The 19904-nt window shown below is 43.6% G+C and overlaps 1 protein-coding gene across 1 annotated transcript in view; it reads left to right on the forward strand.

Annotated features, from left to right (window-relative positions):
- LOC134568698 (dimethylaniline monooxygenase [N-oxide-forming] 2-like) overlaps positions 1-19904 on the forward strand; it is a 43019-nt gene that overhangs the window by 21203 nt on the left and 1912 nt on the right. The window contains exon 6 of the mRNA XM_063427350.1: positions 17796-18151. Coding sequence (XP_063283420.1) covers positions 17796-18151 — 356 coding nt within the window. The remainder of the gene's footprint in view (positions 1-17795; positions 18152-19904) is intronic.

Raw genomic sequence — 19904 nt, forward strand, 5'->3', positions numbered from 1 at the left:
ATATAAAGCAGTCTTTCATTGCACATGTTTTTCTTAACACTTGTTATGGACTTGCTTAAATAAGTGGGAAATATAAATACAAAATTCAACTTGTATATATAGAAATTAGACATTTGCATAACTAATAATATTGCAAGTATTAATATACAGATAATTATCACATGTTCAGCTTACATGCTGACACCCCCACCCCCACCCCCCTTTGTATATGGTTATGTTTATGATTGATAAAAACTGTGGAGCTCTGAATTTAGCTTTAAAGGGACATGTATCACTTGATATTTTTATAAATATGCAAACACATCCTTTTACACAAATATAGAAACTCTAATAAAGCAAGGCAAGTTTGAAAAGTATGTAACACAATTGTATATACTTACCATAAACTTTGTGAATTTGCTTTCCCTGGCACACCTCTGAGCCTCTTACCCTCGTCTCATCCATCCAATAATTCACCTATCTCAGTTTTCAGACTTCCAGCTGTTTGCAATGAACAAATCAAACTAAAGCAATTGAAATAGCTCAACGCAACTGAAAATCCAGCTTATAATGACTTATCCAGTCTCAAAATGATTCAACCCCCTGAATAGATTACCTCAAACAGCACAAAAATGTAAAACAAGTGTTGTCTCAAGCACACTTGATGCAACTAACCAAGAGCTTCATTAGTTACACCAGGTGTGCCTGAGCTGGGACACTTGAAATGCCTGAACTGACTAAGGGTTTGTTGAGTGTCATGTTTGATGGCATGTTCAAAATATGGCTAAGTAAAATAAAATAGTCCACAAAGTTAAGAGAAGAGATCATTGCCCTTCACAAACAAGGAACATGATACAAAAAGATAGCGACAGCACTGACGGCAAGTTCAAAGTTGAAGGAACAGTGGTTAACTACCTGGACGGGGCGAAAAAAGGAAGCAATGGATTCAATAGCTGCAACCATGTTTCTATGTAACCAGATTTCTGAGAAGGCTGGTTGTGAAAAATCATCGAGTGACTACAAAAATCCTGCAGTAAGACTTTGTGGCAACAGGCACTGAGGTTTCATTGAGCACAGTAAAGCGTGTGCTAAACGCAGAAGATTTCCATGCCAGAACTCCAATACGTACACAACTACTGACACAAAAGCACAAGAAAAGTAATCTCTAAATCACCCAAAATCATATGAATAAGTCACAGCAGCTCATGTGCATCAGGTTATAACATCAAAAGGGTGCCTTTAAAGTACTAAAGATGCTTGCCATGAATGGGTTGAATAATAATTTTAATTATAAGTTGCATTTTTAGCTAAATTTGAGGTGACAACCTGATGCATTCATTGTGTGGAGCTATTTTAATTGCTTTTGTTTGATGTGTTCATTGCAAACAGCTGTAATTTTTTTACATTTCGCTTGAGGGGGAAGGCTAACCCCTAGTCATGCCCACAAAGTTAAGTAGTGAATGCCGCCTCTTGCTTGATAGATCTAACAAAAAAAACTGTTGATCTTACCTGATCTAACGAATATCTACCAAAATCAATAAAAAAAAAAAAAATTTCGCTTGAGGGGGGGCTAACCCGTAGTCACGCCCACAAAGTTAAGTAGTGAATACCGCCTCTTGCGTGATAGATCTAACAAAAAAAACTGTTGATCTTACCTGATCTAACGAATATCTACCAAAATCAATCAAAAAAAAAAATAATTTCGCTTGAGGGGGGGCTAACCCCTAGTCACGCTCACAAAGTTAAGTAGTGAATACCGCCTCTTGCGAGATAGATCTAACGAAAAAAAAGTTGATCTTAACTGATCTAACGAATATCTACCAAAATCAATAAAAAAAAAAAATAATTCACTTGAGGTGGGGCTAACCCGTAGTCACGCCCACAAAGTTAAGTAATGAATACCGCCTCTTGCGTGATAGATCTAACAAAAAAAACTGTTGATCAAACCTGATCTAATGAATATCTACCAAAATCAGTAACATTTTGTCCAAATTTCAGTTGAGGGGGGGCCAGCCCCCCCTAATTATATATGCAATATCTCAGTAATTAGACTAGATCGAACACAAATTTTGCCTGATCAAACCTGATCTAACGTAGAGCTATCATAATCAACAACATTTTGTACAAATTTTTGTTGAGGGGGGCTGGCTACGGGTTAGCACCCCCTGACAATGATTGTTAATATTGCATATTTTAGAGTAGATCTAACGAAAAAAAATTGTTGATCAAACCTGATCTAACAAAGATCTAACAAATGGAATAATGTTTTCTTAAAATTCGCAATATGGGGGGGCTAACCCGGGGGTGGTGTTGAATACATTTGATTACAACTGTGTGTGTGAGTGTGTATATATATATATATATATATATACATATAGGAAGGCATGGCCTGAAGTTGTGAGAGGGGCTTATGGACCTTTAAAAGTGACTACCCCCTTCCCTACCCCACTGTGATTTGTCTGAGGAGCTGCAGGCTAATGAGACTGTCTGGTTAAGTACAGAATCATCTACTTCCAGTTCAAAGGTCATCAACACAAACTGCCTAAACTCCAAACAAGCTGGTCTTGGCCTAGTGTGGCCCACGCAAGTATTTGGTTTACCTCATTCTAGTAAACAGCCACCTCATTAGAAGCTCATGGGGCACTGCTGCGTCCAGCTCAGCCACGGCTTCTATACCTGTTGGTTTTTCAACAAAACCTTGTTAGTTTGTTCAGCCATTCGGACATGGCAAATTTTACTAGTAACGCAAATTCAGCCTATTTCAATCGTACATAGCATGCCTCACTCTGCTTACTGTATTTGACAGCGATGCCTCATTCTTCTTACTGTATTTGGCAATGATGCATCATTCTGCTTACTGTATTTTGCAGCGATGCCTCATTCTGCTTACTGTATTTGGCCCTCACTAGGCCATTTTGACTTTTATCATAGCATAGTCACCCTGCAATTTAATATTTCACTCTACATTTTAAAGTTTTCTTTGTCTGTCCTGGGCATTCATGCACTTTTCGAGCCTTCACTGTTTAGTAATTATGTGGCTAGGTGTTGCAACTGACTATCTACATTTATGTCAGGCCCAAACTTGGGCCTTTACATGTGGTAAAGGAAATAAAATATAAACTTGTATATACATTCTCTGTACACATAAATGTAAAATTCCTTCTTTTCTGTAAAGGGGGATATCTTCTAAATGTCTTAAATCTTCTTACTAAATGACCTCAAATTCATAAAACGGTATCATCTGCATTTCAGTTAGTCACCCTACATTTTAATGTTTGTCTGCCCTCTGGGTATTCAGGTACTCATTTGGCCAACATTGTTTTGGTAATTCACTGTTTAGTAGATATGCCCCAAGGGACAGCTTGCATGCATTTAATTATGTAATTTTCATTGGGGTAAAATCTTAAACAGCTAGCTAAACCTGAAACTCTTGTCTGCTGCTTTCCCTCACTTTCTAACACCACCCAGACTTTCTTTGTATTAGGAACATCATTCAGTGATGTTCAGTTTATGCAATGAAGTTTTATATCTGAGGCTAATATTACTGATATTCTAGCATTATTCTAGCATTTGCTGTTGCTTTCAACCCTAATCTTCCATGTCAGATGTGTATGCATAAGTATTTATCATCCCCTTTAACATTCTAGGTGTAGGTCTTTTTAATGTATGTCTAATATCTCCTGTTTTTTCCTATGTATTATGTACGGCCACAGGGCCGGCCTTAGGCATTTAGACGCCCCGTGCGAAAAATCTTAACAGCGCCCCCCCCCGTCATCCATGTATGCTGTAATGTTTGTGTTGTCTGTGTATGTTATAGTAGGTGTGATGACGGTGTGTGATATGTATGCTATGTGTGATATTTGTAATGGGTGTATTAACAGTGTGTGATATGCGTGTATTGGTTGTATGTGACACACACACACACACACACACACAGAGTCAGACAGCCATACACACACACAGGAAGACAGTCATACACACACACACAGACACACAAAGGCAGACAGTCTCACACACACACACACACACAGGCAGACAGTCATACAAACAGACAGTAATACACACACACAGAGGCAGACAATCATACACACACACGCAGACAGTCATACACACAGACAAACACGCAGACAGTCATACACACAGACACACACAGGCAGACAGTCATACACACAGACACACACAGGCAGACAGCCATACACACAGAGGCAGACAGCCATACACACAGAGGCAGTCATACACACAGAAGCAGTCATACACACAGAAGCAGTCATACACACAATCACACACACAGAGGCAGACAGTAATACACACAGACACACACACAGAGGCAGACAGTAATACACACAGACACACAGTGGCAGTCATACACACACACAGACACACACAGGCAGACAGTAATACACACAGACACACACAGAGGCAGACAGTAATACACACAGACACACACAGTCATACACACAGAGGCAGACAGTCATACACACACACACAGACACACACAGGCAGACAGTCATACACACACACACAGACACACACAGGCAGACAGTCATACACACACACACACACACACAGACACACACAGGCAGACAGTCATACACACAGGCAGACAGTCATACACACAGACACACAGAGGCAGACAGTCATACACACACAGACAGTAATTAACACAGGCAGAGAGTCACACTCACCTGACAATCCCTGTGGAGTTCATTGTGGAGGCAGTGCAGCTCCTGGTGACTGTTTGGTGGGGAAGCAGGGACTCCTTCCTGCTTCCCCTGCAGCAGTTTTCCGGCGCTTTTAGTTCCGCCCCCGCCGCACGGTAAGCTCCTCCCCGCTGCAAATTTGAAAAAAAAAATTTTTTTTTTTTTTTTTTAAATCCCGGCCGGCTTTGCGGCCGCACGGCGCCCCCTGCTACATGGCGCCCTGTGCGGCCGCACAGCTCGCACACCCCTAAGGCCGGCCCTGTATGGCCATCATGGCCTCTAGCCTGTTCAGCCACTGTGGCATTCTAGAGGCCTCTGTTCCCGTTTTGATTTTGTCTTCCAACACCTTGTTTTATTGGTCTCAGTGAGTGTGTATGTTATGATGTTTTATAAGTGTTTTATACAGTTTCTGTTCTTTTCACCATTTCATAAACTAGATGATTATTCATAACTATCGGGTTCTCTACCATCTCATCACCAACATGTCTTAGTTACATACACAAATTCCACAACTATTCTCCGATTCACATCCTACCTCCACCCGCATTAATCCCAACATAGCCCGCACAGCCACCCTGAAACTGGGGATACAAATCGGGATACGCATATTTCCTACTCCTGGCATCACTTTGCCTTTACAACCTATGTTCATATGCCCTGTAATGAGTAACCTGCCACAGGCTAATTCGACGCCTAGTTTGGGCAATCCATTGAAAACAATTATAGATTTTGGATTAAGAATATAATGTCTTGTTTTAGGTTCTGGGTAGTACATTTATAGGCACCTAATATACAGATATCGCTATTTTACAGTTATGTAGCAGTAATATTTCCTCAATCTGGTTATCACAATGTCATAAACAGGTATTACTTTCGATGTGGCATATTAGATGAGTTATGATAGACGATACGCCTTGGGCCACACTGTCTATATTTACATATGAATTTCTGCACAGTCTACTTACAGTGTTTTTTCCTTACAAATATATTTGTTTCATGTCTAATCATATTTTGAGATTTCCTAAATATGAGTGCATGGTTTAACACTACAGTTCCTGTTTGCGGATATTTGGTCCTTTGGCTTTCCAAGACGCCATGGGGCCTGTACATGGGGGTACGGTGGTACTCACGATGTCTTGCTAAAATCCATTTCCTTATGTCTTATCAAATCATATTATTTTACAGGTTATCAATTTGGTGCATCATTTGCTTATCAGACCTCGCACCCTTTTGTCAGTTACGGTTCTTTTCATAGGTTATAGACCTCTCGTTCCCCTCTTTGTCTCCTTTAGGGGATACTGAAGATTTCAGTTACCAATTACAATCATAACACACAGAACTACACTAACTCTTATACAAATTCAGGTTTTTAGCCACGATGGCTCCACCGCACTATAGACCTGTTTAGTAAGTAGGTTTTACTGGTTTATAGGGATCAAGGTGACCAATAGATTTTAAGTTTCTGGCATATCTGCCTTGGAGTTAGTGGTCCCGCAAGGCCAACGCTCATCCTCCACGCATGCAGTATTATGGCCCCAGGGCCAAAACATAGTTAGCCACCTCGCACATGAGAGGGCCTTAATTGTCACACCCAATCTATCTTATAGTTTAAATGTCACCGAGAGGCCAACACCCCGCCACAACATTCGGTGGCCATGAATCCCCTCGTGCCAAAGCATAGATAGAGCCTCTCAACCCACTTGGAAGCTAGCAGGGCCTCATCTGTCACCTACCTAGTGAATTGCCTCGTGTCAGGGTTCTCACCTGTGAGACAGACGGCCAGAAGAGGCCACTCCTGGAATTCCCAACAGGGGACTTGAACCGGGGAACTTATCAATCCTAGTCCTGCTTTCTGCCTCTGAGCCACAGCAGCTTTACACAGAGACTACTGATTCCGGTCTTGTTCATCCTGGCATGGCTACTACACCGGGGGCTGCACCTTGACTTGTCTGTGTCTCACCTGACTCTGATCGATCATCAGCAGGGTATTTAAACCCAGCCTCGCCCTGTGCTCAGTGTCAAGTCTTTGATCTTGTGTTCCTGTTTTGTACCAGTGTTCCTGTTTATCTACTTCGTATTATTGACCCCGGCTTCTGACTCGTTTATTCTGACCTCTGGCATCCTTTGACCTCGGCTATCCCTCGACTATCCTGCTGCTTCAGTCCTTGCCTGTCCTGCGTGTTTGGTACTGCATCCTGCACAGCCCCCGTGCACAGACCCACAGGCCAGGTGAATTCTTACCTGACCACCTCGGCCTGTGGCTATCTGCAAGGGTGAGCAACATATCTGCGCTACAGACTCCCAACTCAGGTAAGACCCTGACAAAAGACTTGACCAATATGGAGTCCGCAGAGATGTGCTCACCCTCACTCCAGCAAGTGTCCAGCCTGGCCCAGATTGTTTCGGAGCTGCAGCAAGAAATTTTATTTCTTAAAGGCGCAGTACATCCAGCCCCGGAACCAGCTTATCCGGAACCGTTTGTCATCATGCCCGACAGATTTGATGGTAACTGCACGTCCTTTCAGTCATTCAAGATGGATTGCGAGGTGTTGTTTTCTTTAAAGCCTCGAACTTATGCCACAGAATTCATCAGGGTCAGAGCGGCTATCAACCTGTTGTCTGGACACATCAAAGTTTGGGCTCACCAAATGTTGCAGACGAAGAGTCCTGTCCTTGTCAGCTGGGAGTCCTTTATTACTGCTATGGACTCACAATGCAAGACCACTATGCCCAAGCCAGCTCCACCTACTAAAAAATCGCGGAGTCTACGTAACCAAGGAACCGAGTACCATCACCACACCCCAGTGATGCCTCTTATGATCCAGTTCCCAGGAAAACTCCAGAGGTATCCTGTGTTCCACTTGACCCTGAGGAACCTATGCAAATTGGACTTGTCTACTGCAAAGTCACACCTAGGGAGAGGGACCGAAGGAGAAGCCATGGTCTGTGTTTCTACTGTGGAGAAAGAGGGCACTTCATCACGCTTTGTCCTGTTCGCCCTCCTAGACCTCCAGCTCTCCGACTGGGTAATAATATCCTTCGTCCAGTGTACACCGCATATCAGCCTAAAGAGCTACAAGGGAGCCGTTATTCCTGCCCAGGCTTGGCTTCCATGGAAAATACTACACCTCCTGCTCCAGAGTCGTCTGCATCTACTACCAAAGTTACTTCCTGTAGTACCACCACTACTTCCTGCCCACTTGAAAAGGATTTACCTATGGATTGTGTCATTGCTTCTAATGGCACTACGGTCTGTAAAAAAGACCTAGAAGTGTTCGAAAAAGCACTGCTAGCTACGAGCACTGTTCCTGCCGAAGTTGTGGACGTTCTTGCCACCTGTACCCGGAACCTAAAAAACCTGGACAGATCGTCAGCCGTACCAGAAGCTGGTACTGGGAAATCCCGAGCTAATAAGGGATTCCATACTGAGGACTTTCACTATGGGGACTCAATGGATTCTGATAGTGACTCTGGAGATGCGGATTATTTCGATGGAGAACCTACTTACGCCCAGAGGTCGTTTTTAAAGGGGGGGGTACTGTCAGGGTTCTCACCTGTGAGACAGACGGCCAGACGTGGTCGCTCCTGGAATTCCCAAAAGGGGACTTGAACCGGGGAACTTATCAATCCTAGTCCTGCTTTCTGCCTCTGAGCCACAGCAGTTTTACACAGAGACTACTGATTCCGGTCTTGTTCATCCTGGCATGGCTACTACACCGGGGGCTGCACCTTGACTTGTCTGTGTCTCACCTGACTCTGATCGATCATCAGCAGGCTATTTAAACCCAGCCTCGCCCTGTGCTCAGTGTCAAGTCTTTGATCTTGTGTTCCTGTTTTGTACCAGTGTTCCTGTTTATCTACTTCGTATTATTGACCCCGGCTTCTGACTCGTTTATTCTGACCTCTGGCATCCTTTGACCTCGGCTATCCCTCGACTATCCTGCTGCTTCAGTCCTTGCCTGTCCTGCGTGTTTGGTACTGCATCCTGCACAGCCCCCGTGCACAGACCCACAGGCCAGGTGAATTCTTACCTGACCACCTCGGCCTGTGGCTATCTGCAAGGGTGAGCAACATATCTGCGCTACAGACTCCCAACTCAGGTAAGACCCTGACACCTCGACCACTTGGCACTAGCTAGCCAGCTAGTAAAACGATCCTGATCCAAGCTAATTATTAATATATTGCAGTATGTCTCAGGAATCCCTAGTACTGACATGTCATCACCTTCTTACAGGGATCTGAGACATACTGCATTATATGTGCAATATGCACCTACACGAAAAGGTGACACCTATCAGGTTCCATCGGGTCATGGACCATTCCTTGTATTACGACTGAGCTGCGCAGACGCAATGTTCCTTTGCCATCAACGGCTGGGAAAGCGGAACTGTTCAGGCTTATGCGTACCAATACGGACAATGCTGATGCTGGAGTAGGCACGAGTTTCTCGAGCAACACCAACCTCCATGCAATGTTCTCAGCCCTCGTGTTCTCTAAGGTATAAATAAATGAGAGGCTGGAATACCTAGAAATACGTTGTCGAACCATGCCATCAACTGAAAGCTGACCCTCGTAGGGTCCTCAGCACGCATACGATCATAACACAATTCTATATTGAGCATGTGCACCTGTACATTCAGATATCCAATGGGATATTGTTTTCCCTCATACTATCCTACATTCTGCCTGAAGGGTTTTACAGTAATAGATGAATTAGGATATAGATAAGTTGTGATGCCACACCTATCAGACATATTGTGACATCATTATTATACTAAAACATGTAATCTTTAAGTTGAGCCAGCTTAGCTCATACTCATTGAAGTCGCCATGGTGGGCCTGCCACGGCTGATTTAATTGGTTTCTACTAACTGTATGTTTGTTCTTTCAGAGCGAACTTCACTACTACCATATTCAGCATTTCATTAATACCTAACTTCACAGCGATGCCTTCTTCAGCTTCCCATATAAGGCCCTTTACTGGAACATATCAACTTCTATTATATGTCTTGCCCCCCCCCCCCCCCCCACAGTTTTTTGCCACCTTCAATTTAGGCTCACTGTACCATCTCACTGTACCATCAAGTTACGCCTGACTGGCATCCAACATCATATGTTTCTCTACTTTCCAACAATGGCAGTTTCCTTTCATCCTATCCAATCCGACTATACTTAAGGGTATCCAAAAATTTGCTAGATTCAGCCCCTTTCAAAGCCCTCACTAACTCTGAAACCGCTATTTACCTGCCCTTTTATGGCTTCCTGAGGCCACAGGAATTTACCATCAGTGGCCAACACAACACACAAGGTTGCCTTCGAAGCTCCTACCTAATTAAACATCAAGATCACTACATACTGACTCTACCCGTGACCAAAACGAGTCAACTGGGTCAACATTCCATACTATCCCACGAATAATATATGGTGCCGGTGAAGGTTTTTGATTCCTACCTCCTCACCGTACCAAATATCGCATCTCTTCCGCTACTGTCACTTCACGTGACTATCCTCACTACCTCAACGTACGTTTATTGTTAACAAGGCTCGGTATGAACCCTTGCCTTTATTCAGGACACTCATTTAGGATAGAGGCCGCATCTAAGGCATCGAGCCAGCACATTCCAGACCATGTAATTAAAACTCTAGGTCGCTGGATGTCATCAGCATATACAACATACATACCCCAACCAGTACAGGAAATACGAAGGACATTCGTTAAAATGTACTTAGGTTGTATTATGTTCTTTACTCAATACATGTATTTTGAGCATGAAATGTATTCCTTTTTGCCCAATTTATTTACTGGCCTATAGCATACGTCGGTTTCGGCACACCTCAACCAACTTTTTCCTATCACAGGTTTGCTAACAACAATCTTAGTTCATATTATAATCAGTGTTGCCCCGAACACAAATTGGAAGGCTTGACCTGTAGTTGTGGGAGGGGCTTATGGACCTTTAATAGGGACTCCCCCCTACCCTACCATGCTTGGTCTGACTAGCTACTGCCCCACCCTCCACTCCCTTTATTCACCATACTCTTCTAGTGTAGGCCCACTTTATTTACTGGTGTACAGCATACGTCGGTTCCGACACACCTCGACCGACTTGTTCCTATCACAGGTTTGCTAACAACAATTTCATATCATAATCAATGTTGCCCCGAACACAAATATAAAGCTGGACAGAGGTGGCAAGTGGTGTCCCTCAGGGGTCTGCTCTGGGACCCCTTCTATTTAACATGTTTATAAATGATCTTGAAGACAGCATTGAAAGTCATGTTTCAGTGTTAGCAGATGACACAAAACTTTGTAAAATAATACAATGTGAGCAAGATATTACTTTGCTGCAGAGGGATTTAGATAGACTGGAGGACTGGGCACTCAAATGGCAGATGAAATTTAATGTTGAAAAATGCAAAGTTATGCACTTCGGCGTAAAGAATACACAAGCAACGTATACCCTTAATGGAAGCGAATTAGGGATAACAACACACGAAAAGGACTTGGGAATTGTTATAGACAACAAACTATGCAACAATGTGCAATGTCAATCAGCAGTGGCCAAGGCCAGTAGGGTATTGTCATGCATTAAAAAGGGCATTCATTCTCGTTACGAGAATATCATTTTGCCTCTTTATAAATCACTGATAAGACCACACATTGAATATGCTGTGCCATTTTGGGCACGTGTTCTAAAGAAGGATATTATGGCACTAGAAAAAGTGCAGAGGCGGGCTACAAAATTAATAAAAGGAATGGAACATATCAGCTATGAAGAAAGGTTAACAAATTTAAACCTATTTAGTTTAGAAAAACGTTGCCTGAGAGGGGATATGATAACATTATACAAATATATTCGAGGCCAATACAAACCATTGTGTGGAAATCTATTCACAAACCGGACTTTACATAGGACACGAGGTCATGCGTTTAGACTAGAAGAAAGAAGATTTTGTCTAAGGCAAAGGGAAGGTTTTTTTTACTGTAAGAACAATCAGGATGTGGAATTCTCTGCCTGAAGAAGTGGTTTTATCAGAGTCCATGCAGATGTTCAAACAGCTACTAGATGCATACTTGCAAAAACAGAATATTCAAGGATATAATCTTTCAATGTAGGGTAATAACTGCTTGATCCAAGGATAAATCTGACTGCCATTCTGGGGTCAAGAAGGAATTTTTTTCCTAGCTTGTTGCAAAATTGGAAGTGCTTCAAACTGGGTTTTTTTGCCTTCTTTTGGATCAACAGCAAAAAACATATGTGAGGAAGGCTGAACTTGATGGACGCAAGTCTCTTTTCAGCTATGTAACTATGTAATATATACACACACACATATACACAAACATATATTATTTTTTTTTGTCAATCTTTGTTTTATTGAGGCATATTTGGTTTAGGGTACATAATAAAGAAGGGAAGACAATAATAAATTGTACAAGTTGGGAATGTCACATCACAATACATATTGTCATAGAGAATCGTCAGCCTCATTTTTTGTGAAGAACCGGTATATAACGGCATAACAGATACAACCATAAACAGCGCCTGGCTATGTGGATTATTAAAGTAAAGAGTCAGTAAGCTATACAACCCCGTATACATGCTGTGGGCGATTGAATCGACAAGTTAAATTTATATCAAGCCAACTTTCCATTACAATACAGTATGTATGATACACATGGCTTGACAGCGTATATTTCTAGCAAAAACAGGCGAGTAAATGTTATATTGAGACTTGAGTTTAAACACGTTGAGAATTTGCGTCAGGCTAAATAACAAGTATTTCTCGAGGGTCAACAGTAGGATAGCTGCCCGAGCCCAAGATTATTACAGTACAGTGTGACCTGCATGGAGATAACGTTAATGGTAGTACCATAAGCACTTATTAGGGAGTAGCCGATTTAGTTAGTCTAGCTAATATAGTATGGGGATCAGTTAAGGCATCATGCTGTGTGTGTTACTAAGATTATAAAGGTTACCAATAGGCTAAACCAGCTTGTCTACCCCAGCGTCGGCTGAGTGGGGATATTTAGGCTGATAGGGTTAGGTTGGGGTACATATACTAAGCTAGGCAAGGGGAGATCTGTTGGAAGCATGGAGAGGGGCAAATACCACCAGTGGTCTGCTACTCAGGTTAGTCCTTAAGTTGTCCAGCGACAGGGGGCCAAATCTGGGCCCAGAGTCCCGCTTGCATCCGCTGCTTTTAGGCCGCTGACCAGGGTCTCTGTAGTGGCTGTGCTGCTTCCGAGGGTCGCTCGTCTTCTGCCTGAGGCCTTGGTGGGCACTCGTGCCCTTGTGCCATTGGACCCATCATCAGGACCGTGGGCCCAGGGTTCCGCCGGGCCCCTAGCTTCTCCCTGGGTGTATGGCAGGCTGTGGGGGGGGGATTCCTCCCGGTGAGCACCCAGCCCAGATGAAGCGTGAGCGTTTTTCTCGGTCATGCAATATCTGTGAGCGGTGTTTGTTGAGCTCCGTGTGACAGGAGTATCTTCGGGTGTCTGGGCCTGTACCTGGTAGTGCCCTGTGTGCCAGAGCGGATGGTGGCTGCTGGTTGTCCTGCGTCCGAGAGTGCAGGTCGTGTGCACGTGGTCTCCGCCATCTTGTGTGAGGGTCTCGGGCTGCATGTCGATGCATGTATAAAAAGCTGGTAAGCGTGGCTTGAATTGGACCGGGATCACCCCCCCGGCCCAGAGGGGGGGGAACAGGGCCGGGTCCGCAGGTTTTCCACGCTGGTAGGGCTCCGTCAGGCAGGATAGCGCTGCGGCGGCCGTCCGCTTCACTCACCGACAGTATAGGTCCCGCCTGTTGCAGCGTGTCCCATCCTCCGAGGGACTAGAACTGTCAAAAGCAAGCCTCTCCTCGGCTCAGGCAGCCCGTTGTCACCGGGGGTCGCAGATTTCGCCGGTAACTCTCCCAAAATTACGATTAGTAGGCTATTTGTGCCTCCATGTGCAGGAGCCGAGCTGGCCTGCGACCGCTCAGCTCGGCGGCCCGGCCCCGCCCCACAAACATATATTATATGCACACATATATATTGTGACCGAGTGCAAGGCATTGTTATGGATGGAGTGTATATTTCTCCAAAAGTATGGGAATTTGTAAATGGATAGCCCCAGGAAGAACGTCTGTCTGTTTTAATCAGAACAATTTATTATGGGTTCCTGAGATGGAGCATTTGGGGTGAAGGGAGGGCCAGTACTCCATTCCACAGTTTATATACAGCACAGCAGGTGAGCAATCCAATCCAGGAGTTCTGGATCACCCTGATAGCTGTTCACCTGTTGGCAATGATTAGCACAGGACTGCTATACAATTTTGTACCATTTTTGTGTTGGCTCCTCCTGAATATGTGCCGGTGCCATACTGTCATCCACTGTCCAGACGATTTTTTATTAATCAAAAGCAATTCTTCCCCCTTGAGCAGCTTGGATAAAGCAGTCACGTTATTCAACACACTGGGGTTACCAGTCTCACCAAAGAAAACAGGGGGTCCTGACACCTTTATTAATTTCTTAGGGATACACCTGGATTTGATGATCATGGAAGCTGCCTTCCACAGGAGAAGTCACTAGCATCTGCCACGATATCCACCATTACATGCTTACCGGCTCCTGTAACCAGAAAGAATTACAGTCATTGTTAGGCTCCCTGAAATTTGCTATGAGAGTCATCCCTCAGGGTAGAGCTTTCATCTCCAGGCTACTTAGCCTACTCCCCACATTCCCTGATGACCGAAGCCGTTTCTTCCTTAACGCCCAAGCCACGGCAGACCTCCTCATGTGGCACACATTTCTCTCTAACTGGAAAGGGAGAAGCATGTTTCTCCTGCAGGTTTCCATACACTCCTCAGTCATTCGGATGGATGCAGCAACTACCACGGGCTTCGCAGCCATATTTGGTGACAAATGGCTCTGGGGCAATTGGCCATCGGAAGTACAAGAAGTGGAGGGGTTCTACAGGAACTCTTCTCTTTTGAGATATACACTATTGTGGCGGCAGCAGTGGCTTGGGGCCATTTGGGGTAAGGCAAAACAGTTCAGTGCTATTCAGACAATCTGGCAATTTGACACATTATTAACAAAGACCGCTCGTCTTCATCGATGATTATGAGGGTCATTGAGAAACTGACGTGGCTAGCAGCCTGCAATCAGTTTTAATTGGCATGCTCCTATGTCCCAGGGGTTTTAAACACTGCAGCTGATCACTAGTTTTCTTTTTCTTTAATTGCATGTAAACTACACTACAACTACCGTTTGAGGGATATGCTACAAGTGGGGAGTTGAACTACCACTGTAAGCTGTTTCACCGAGAGCTGGTTATAGCTCTGAAAAATGTGAGTTGGCAATTTTTAGTTCTACGTTATCTATAGTCCATAGACTTACAATACTGCACTATTGGTCTCCTATTCTCTCTTTTGCTATTGATGTGTGATACCACTCCGGAGACATCTTATTCAACATTTGAAGACTTTTATAACCTCAAAAGGACATTTTTATATTTTGCTTGGTACCTTTTTTGCTTACTTACCACAATACTGTATTTATTTTGGCACTACCTGTATCCTTTGTTCTGCTTTTTTTGCAGTATACACAGTCTTTTCAGAGAATATGCAGTGTTTACATTACAGCCTAGTGATAACTTCACTGGCCATACCTCAGATGGCTGTTAGAGATCCTTCCTGGGTCATGGATGCCTAAAATGCATCCAAACACTCAGTGTCTCCTCCCGCTGCATGCAGACACTGAAATCCTCTATTGATTCAATTCATCTCTATGAGGAGATGCTGATTGGCCAGGGCTGTGTTTGACTTGTGCTGGCTCGGCCCTGATCTCTGCCTCTTTGTCAGTCTCAGCCAATCCTATGGGGAAGCATTGTGATTGGATCAGGCTACCACTTCTAATGATGTCAGCAGGCAGTGGGCAGATCTAAAGGAAACAGGCACAAAATAAGCACCTGGAGACTTGAATACAAGTAAGATTTTACTATATTTAGGGAGGCATGAGGGGACCAGGGTGGCTAGATGGTGGTTTTAACCCTATAGGGTCAGGAATACATGATTGTGTTCTTGACCCTATAGTGTTCCTTTACATTCATTATACTTTAGTTGGTAAGTGTAGCTGTAAGGAGGCAAAGATGTACATATATTGTGTAGCGATATCTCAACATTTAGCATTGCTTCATTGATATTTAAAATAAACAGAATATAGCAGGCTGCACTGACCTGTCACAACAGACATGTAAATGGAGTGTAAGAAGAATAGTAGAGAGGAGTAGTGTTGCATAACAGGGTAAATTTACCGTAGTCAGTACTGTGTCCTTACTGAGAGTACCACTAGACTGCAATGCTGCACAACAGGCTCTATTTTCATTTGGTAGCACCACATAGCATACTGAGATTTCAATGAATAGTAATGTTGCCTGTTAGGCTAGAGATGCATGTAGGACTACTTTAAACTTTGCCGAGACATCTATAATAGGGTGCAGCACAACAGGCTAGATATATGAGTTAATGCTAGACATAATGCTGTGGTTGCCATTTAGTGACAATGCTGCGTAACAGGTAAGATTTGTATGAATCCATGCTAAAAAAATGCACTGGGCTAATAAACCATTGTACAGAGTATTACAGATTAAACATGCTAAACTAATAGTCCCAGAATGACTGGCAAGCTAATGCCTAGCTAAGCATGCATCGAGGAACTAACTGAGTATTGCACAACATGTTGGAGTCGTATGAGAGCAAGACCAGTGGTTCCTGTAGACTTGTGGAGGCTCTGTACCATAGGAATGGCTGACAGTAGCGTGCCCCAAAGAGCTAGCCCAGTTTTAGTCGTTGCCCATGTGTGGGATGTTCATAATGGAAGTAGGGAGATCGGCAAAGGTTGCTGCACAATGGGAGCAGACCGGGCCACCCCTCCAGCCCCAGGCCGACACGAGGGCCAACATCTTCGAGCTATGGACCTGGAGGCTCAAGGTCAAAAATATTAAAAAAATAAAATAACACCACAGTAATAATATATATAGTAGAATAAGTGTGATTAAGTATAAATAGCAATACTTAGCTTGAAATGAAATATATCACAGCCTCCCAAGGTCGTTACCCAAAATACGACCTTAACAATATGTAGAGAAACCAAAAAAACCTATTCAGGATACGACTGAATGAATCTAGAAACGAACATCAAATAAAATATAGTGTAATACTGTAAACAACAGAAATTATGCGCCAAATATGAATGCACTCACTAGATGGAGGTGAATAAATTGCTTAACCCCTTAAGGAACAAACTTCTGGAATAAAAGGGAATCATGACATGTCACGTCACGTCACGTCATGTGTCCTTAAGGGGTTAAAAGGTGCCTCCCCCGATATAATGGGGGGCCAAGGATCCCACTTTCCACTTCCAAATGGTCGATCTGGTAAAGGACTTCAGTAGATGAGGGTTTAAAAAAAAAAAAAAAAAACAGCAAATTTATTGGTAAAAATGTGAGCAGTCACCATAAGCATAGGATAAAAACCAGCAGTAGGTCCTACGCGTTTCGATCCAAAGAACTTCCTCAGGGACCGCAATAATATTACAACCAAATTACAATATAAATAACATGTAAGCAAAAAACATATCCTAATAAACCCCCCCGAAAGTCCCTTTAACCCCTTAAGGACACACGGCATCCAGAAGTTTGGTCCTTAAGGGGTTAGATAGGGCTAACCCCTAAGTTCATTGGTGGATCCGTGGGTGTTGTCATCCTTTCTTTGATTCCATTGGTGTAGTCGTGAATTCTCTCCAGGTGTTCCCCGTCTTCAGATCAGTGTGGTAATCAAAATTGGCGCTTTCACGGATAGCCGGAACCGTAAGTACGAAACCGGAACCGGAAGTGTTGTAACCACAGGTTTCTGCGTCCCAAATGCGTCTCAGATGCGTTCCACATGCGTGTCACCTCGTAATAAAGGCAACAGGACCTCGTAGCTTCTTTCAAAAGCTCCCCAAAATATTTTTATTTTGAATGACACTGTTGTTTCAAAGTGATGCATGTCCCTTTAGGCATTTTTAATGTTTTATCAATACAATACACATCACTTGTAATGACAATAAAATATTGTCCTATTTGTTTGTAGCATTGAGTTGAAAGAACCCTTGGTTAATGAAGAGCTTCCGAGCCGCATTCTTGCAGGTTTAGTAATCATGAAACCAGGGATAACAAAGTTTACCGAGACATCAGCTCAGTTTGTAGATGGCACTAAAGTAGATAATCTTGATGTTGTCATTTTTGCCACTGGATATGAAGTCAGATTCCCTTTTCTGGATGAAGCAGTCATTGAAGCAGATTTCAATGAGGGATTTTTATACAAAAATATATTTCCTGTTAACCTGCAGAAGCCTACATTTTTTTTCATTGGCTTTATTCAACCAGTCGGTCCAATTGCAGCAACTGTTGAAATTCAAAATCGATGGGCTATGAGACTTTTCAAAGGTAAGGGCTGTGGTCAAAAAGAAAATATTTATCAGTAATTTACAATACAGATTTGCAGTTGTTTTTTTTTTTTTTTATTCTTTATTTAGGTTGTCATGGGTTAACAGACAGGTTTACACCGCCACAACAGCTGGTGACAACAGAGCAGTAGAAATTAATATATAACAATGTGGCTTGATTTGCATTGCACATTTTCTTTTTTTTATAGTCCAAGAATAACATACTGACTTTTTAGAAGTGTAAAGGGTCATAAGCTTAATAAGACATAAACACTTTGGTGAGTCATATCAAACCATCAGAAGTATGCATTTTAAGGTTAAATGAGGGCACAGTGCCCATGAGGAGCACTTAGGTGATACCAGCTAGATTGATGCCACAGATTGGTGCCAGATTAAAATAAACTATGAGCACGAAATAAGGAAAAACGAAACTTGTTGCTCAGACTGGCAAGTTGTTGAAAATGGGGATGCAGGGGTGCCTGTGGGGAGTGGGGCCCTGTTGGGGAGGATCATCATCCTATGCCCACTGATCCATACAGCCTGCCCCAAGGTATAATCAAGTACTGTGATTCTACAAGGCCACCCCACCAGCCCCATACTCTGATACAGTTCAGTACAGTCCGTTCGCTTCCTGCGGTTTGGATGGAATCCTGGGATCCTCCTGCTTGTAGCTGGCATTGTCGTTGAGCATAGAGTACCTGGATTTGTGAGCAGTGCCTGGGGATATGTCCCCGTGTGGGCTGAGGTCTAGGTGGGTGGCGGCAGATCTTGGAGTGGCGTCTGTAGAGTGGAGGCGCCGTCTTCCTCCTTCCTCCCCTCCATTGAGCCGACTGCACGGTGAATGTGCTGGCCAGTGCTGGCCGTGTTGCAAATGTCTGATTTTCCACGGTCTGAGGAGGTAAGTCTAGTTTCGATTGCCTCTTGATGGCAGCACGTAGTCGAGACCACAGGAGTTTAAAGGCTTTTTCAATGCGCTCTTCAAAGTTGGCCCATGTCATGTATGACATGTCGGCGGCCATCTTAACTTGTGTGCCTCGTGCGGACAGCTCGGGAGGTTTTGGTTGCCGGATGCCCCCGACACCCTACTTCCCAGCAATGTTTAGGTGAGTACTCTGTGGAGGACCGGGATATCCCGCCCGGTCCCAAGGGGGGGGGCTAGCGATGAGTGAGCGCCCCTCTGCAAGCCAGAGAACCGGGAAAGCGGCCGTCTCTCCGCAGCTCCCACTGGTTTAGGCCGCAAGCCTCGATTTGGACACACAGGCTTGGGGAACCTCGAGTCAGGTATCCCCGCGTGCAGTGGTGTCCTCCGGTCAGGGTGATTGCTGTTTGCAGCCAGTGTCACCAAGTGGTCAGGCAGTACACCCCGAATCTTGGCCCCAGACGCAGGAGCTCTTGGCAGATTTGCCCCCCAGATTTGCAGTTGTTTTAGAACAAAGAGTAGAAAACTTTTATTTTGTTTTATGGCAGATACATAACTATTTAACTTTTGAGATCTATTTCTGTTACGTAGTCAATTAAATGACATATGTACTGCACTTATAGAAAGAATGTTTTAATTTTGTATATGATGTGTCTGGATTTACATTTATTTTATTTGTGTTTGATAAGGTTTAAAAATCTGTGCTATGTGCTTTAGAGTTTCCATGTAATGCCATGTAGATAACATGCATTTTTGCTAATTAGTGGCTGGAGACTCCCCAAAAATAATCTCAGCTGTTATCTTTTACTTATTTTTCAGTAGTGGCAGCAGGTAA

This window comes from Pelobates fuscus, chromosome 7, assembly GCF_036172605.1.
Source record: "Pelobates fuscus isolate aPelFus1 chromosome 7, aPelFus1.pri, whole genome shotgun sequence".
NCBI lineage: Eukaryota > Metazoa > Chordata > Amphibia > Anura > Pelobatidae > Pelobates > Pelobates fuscus.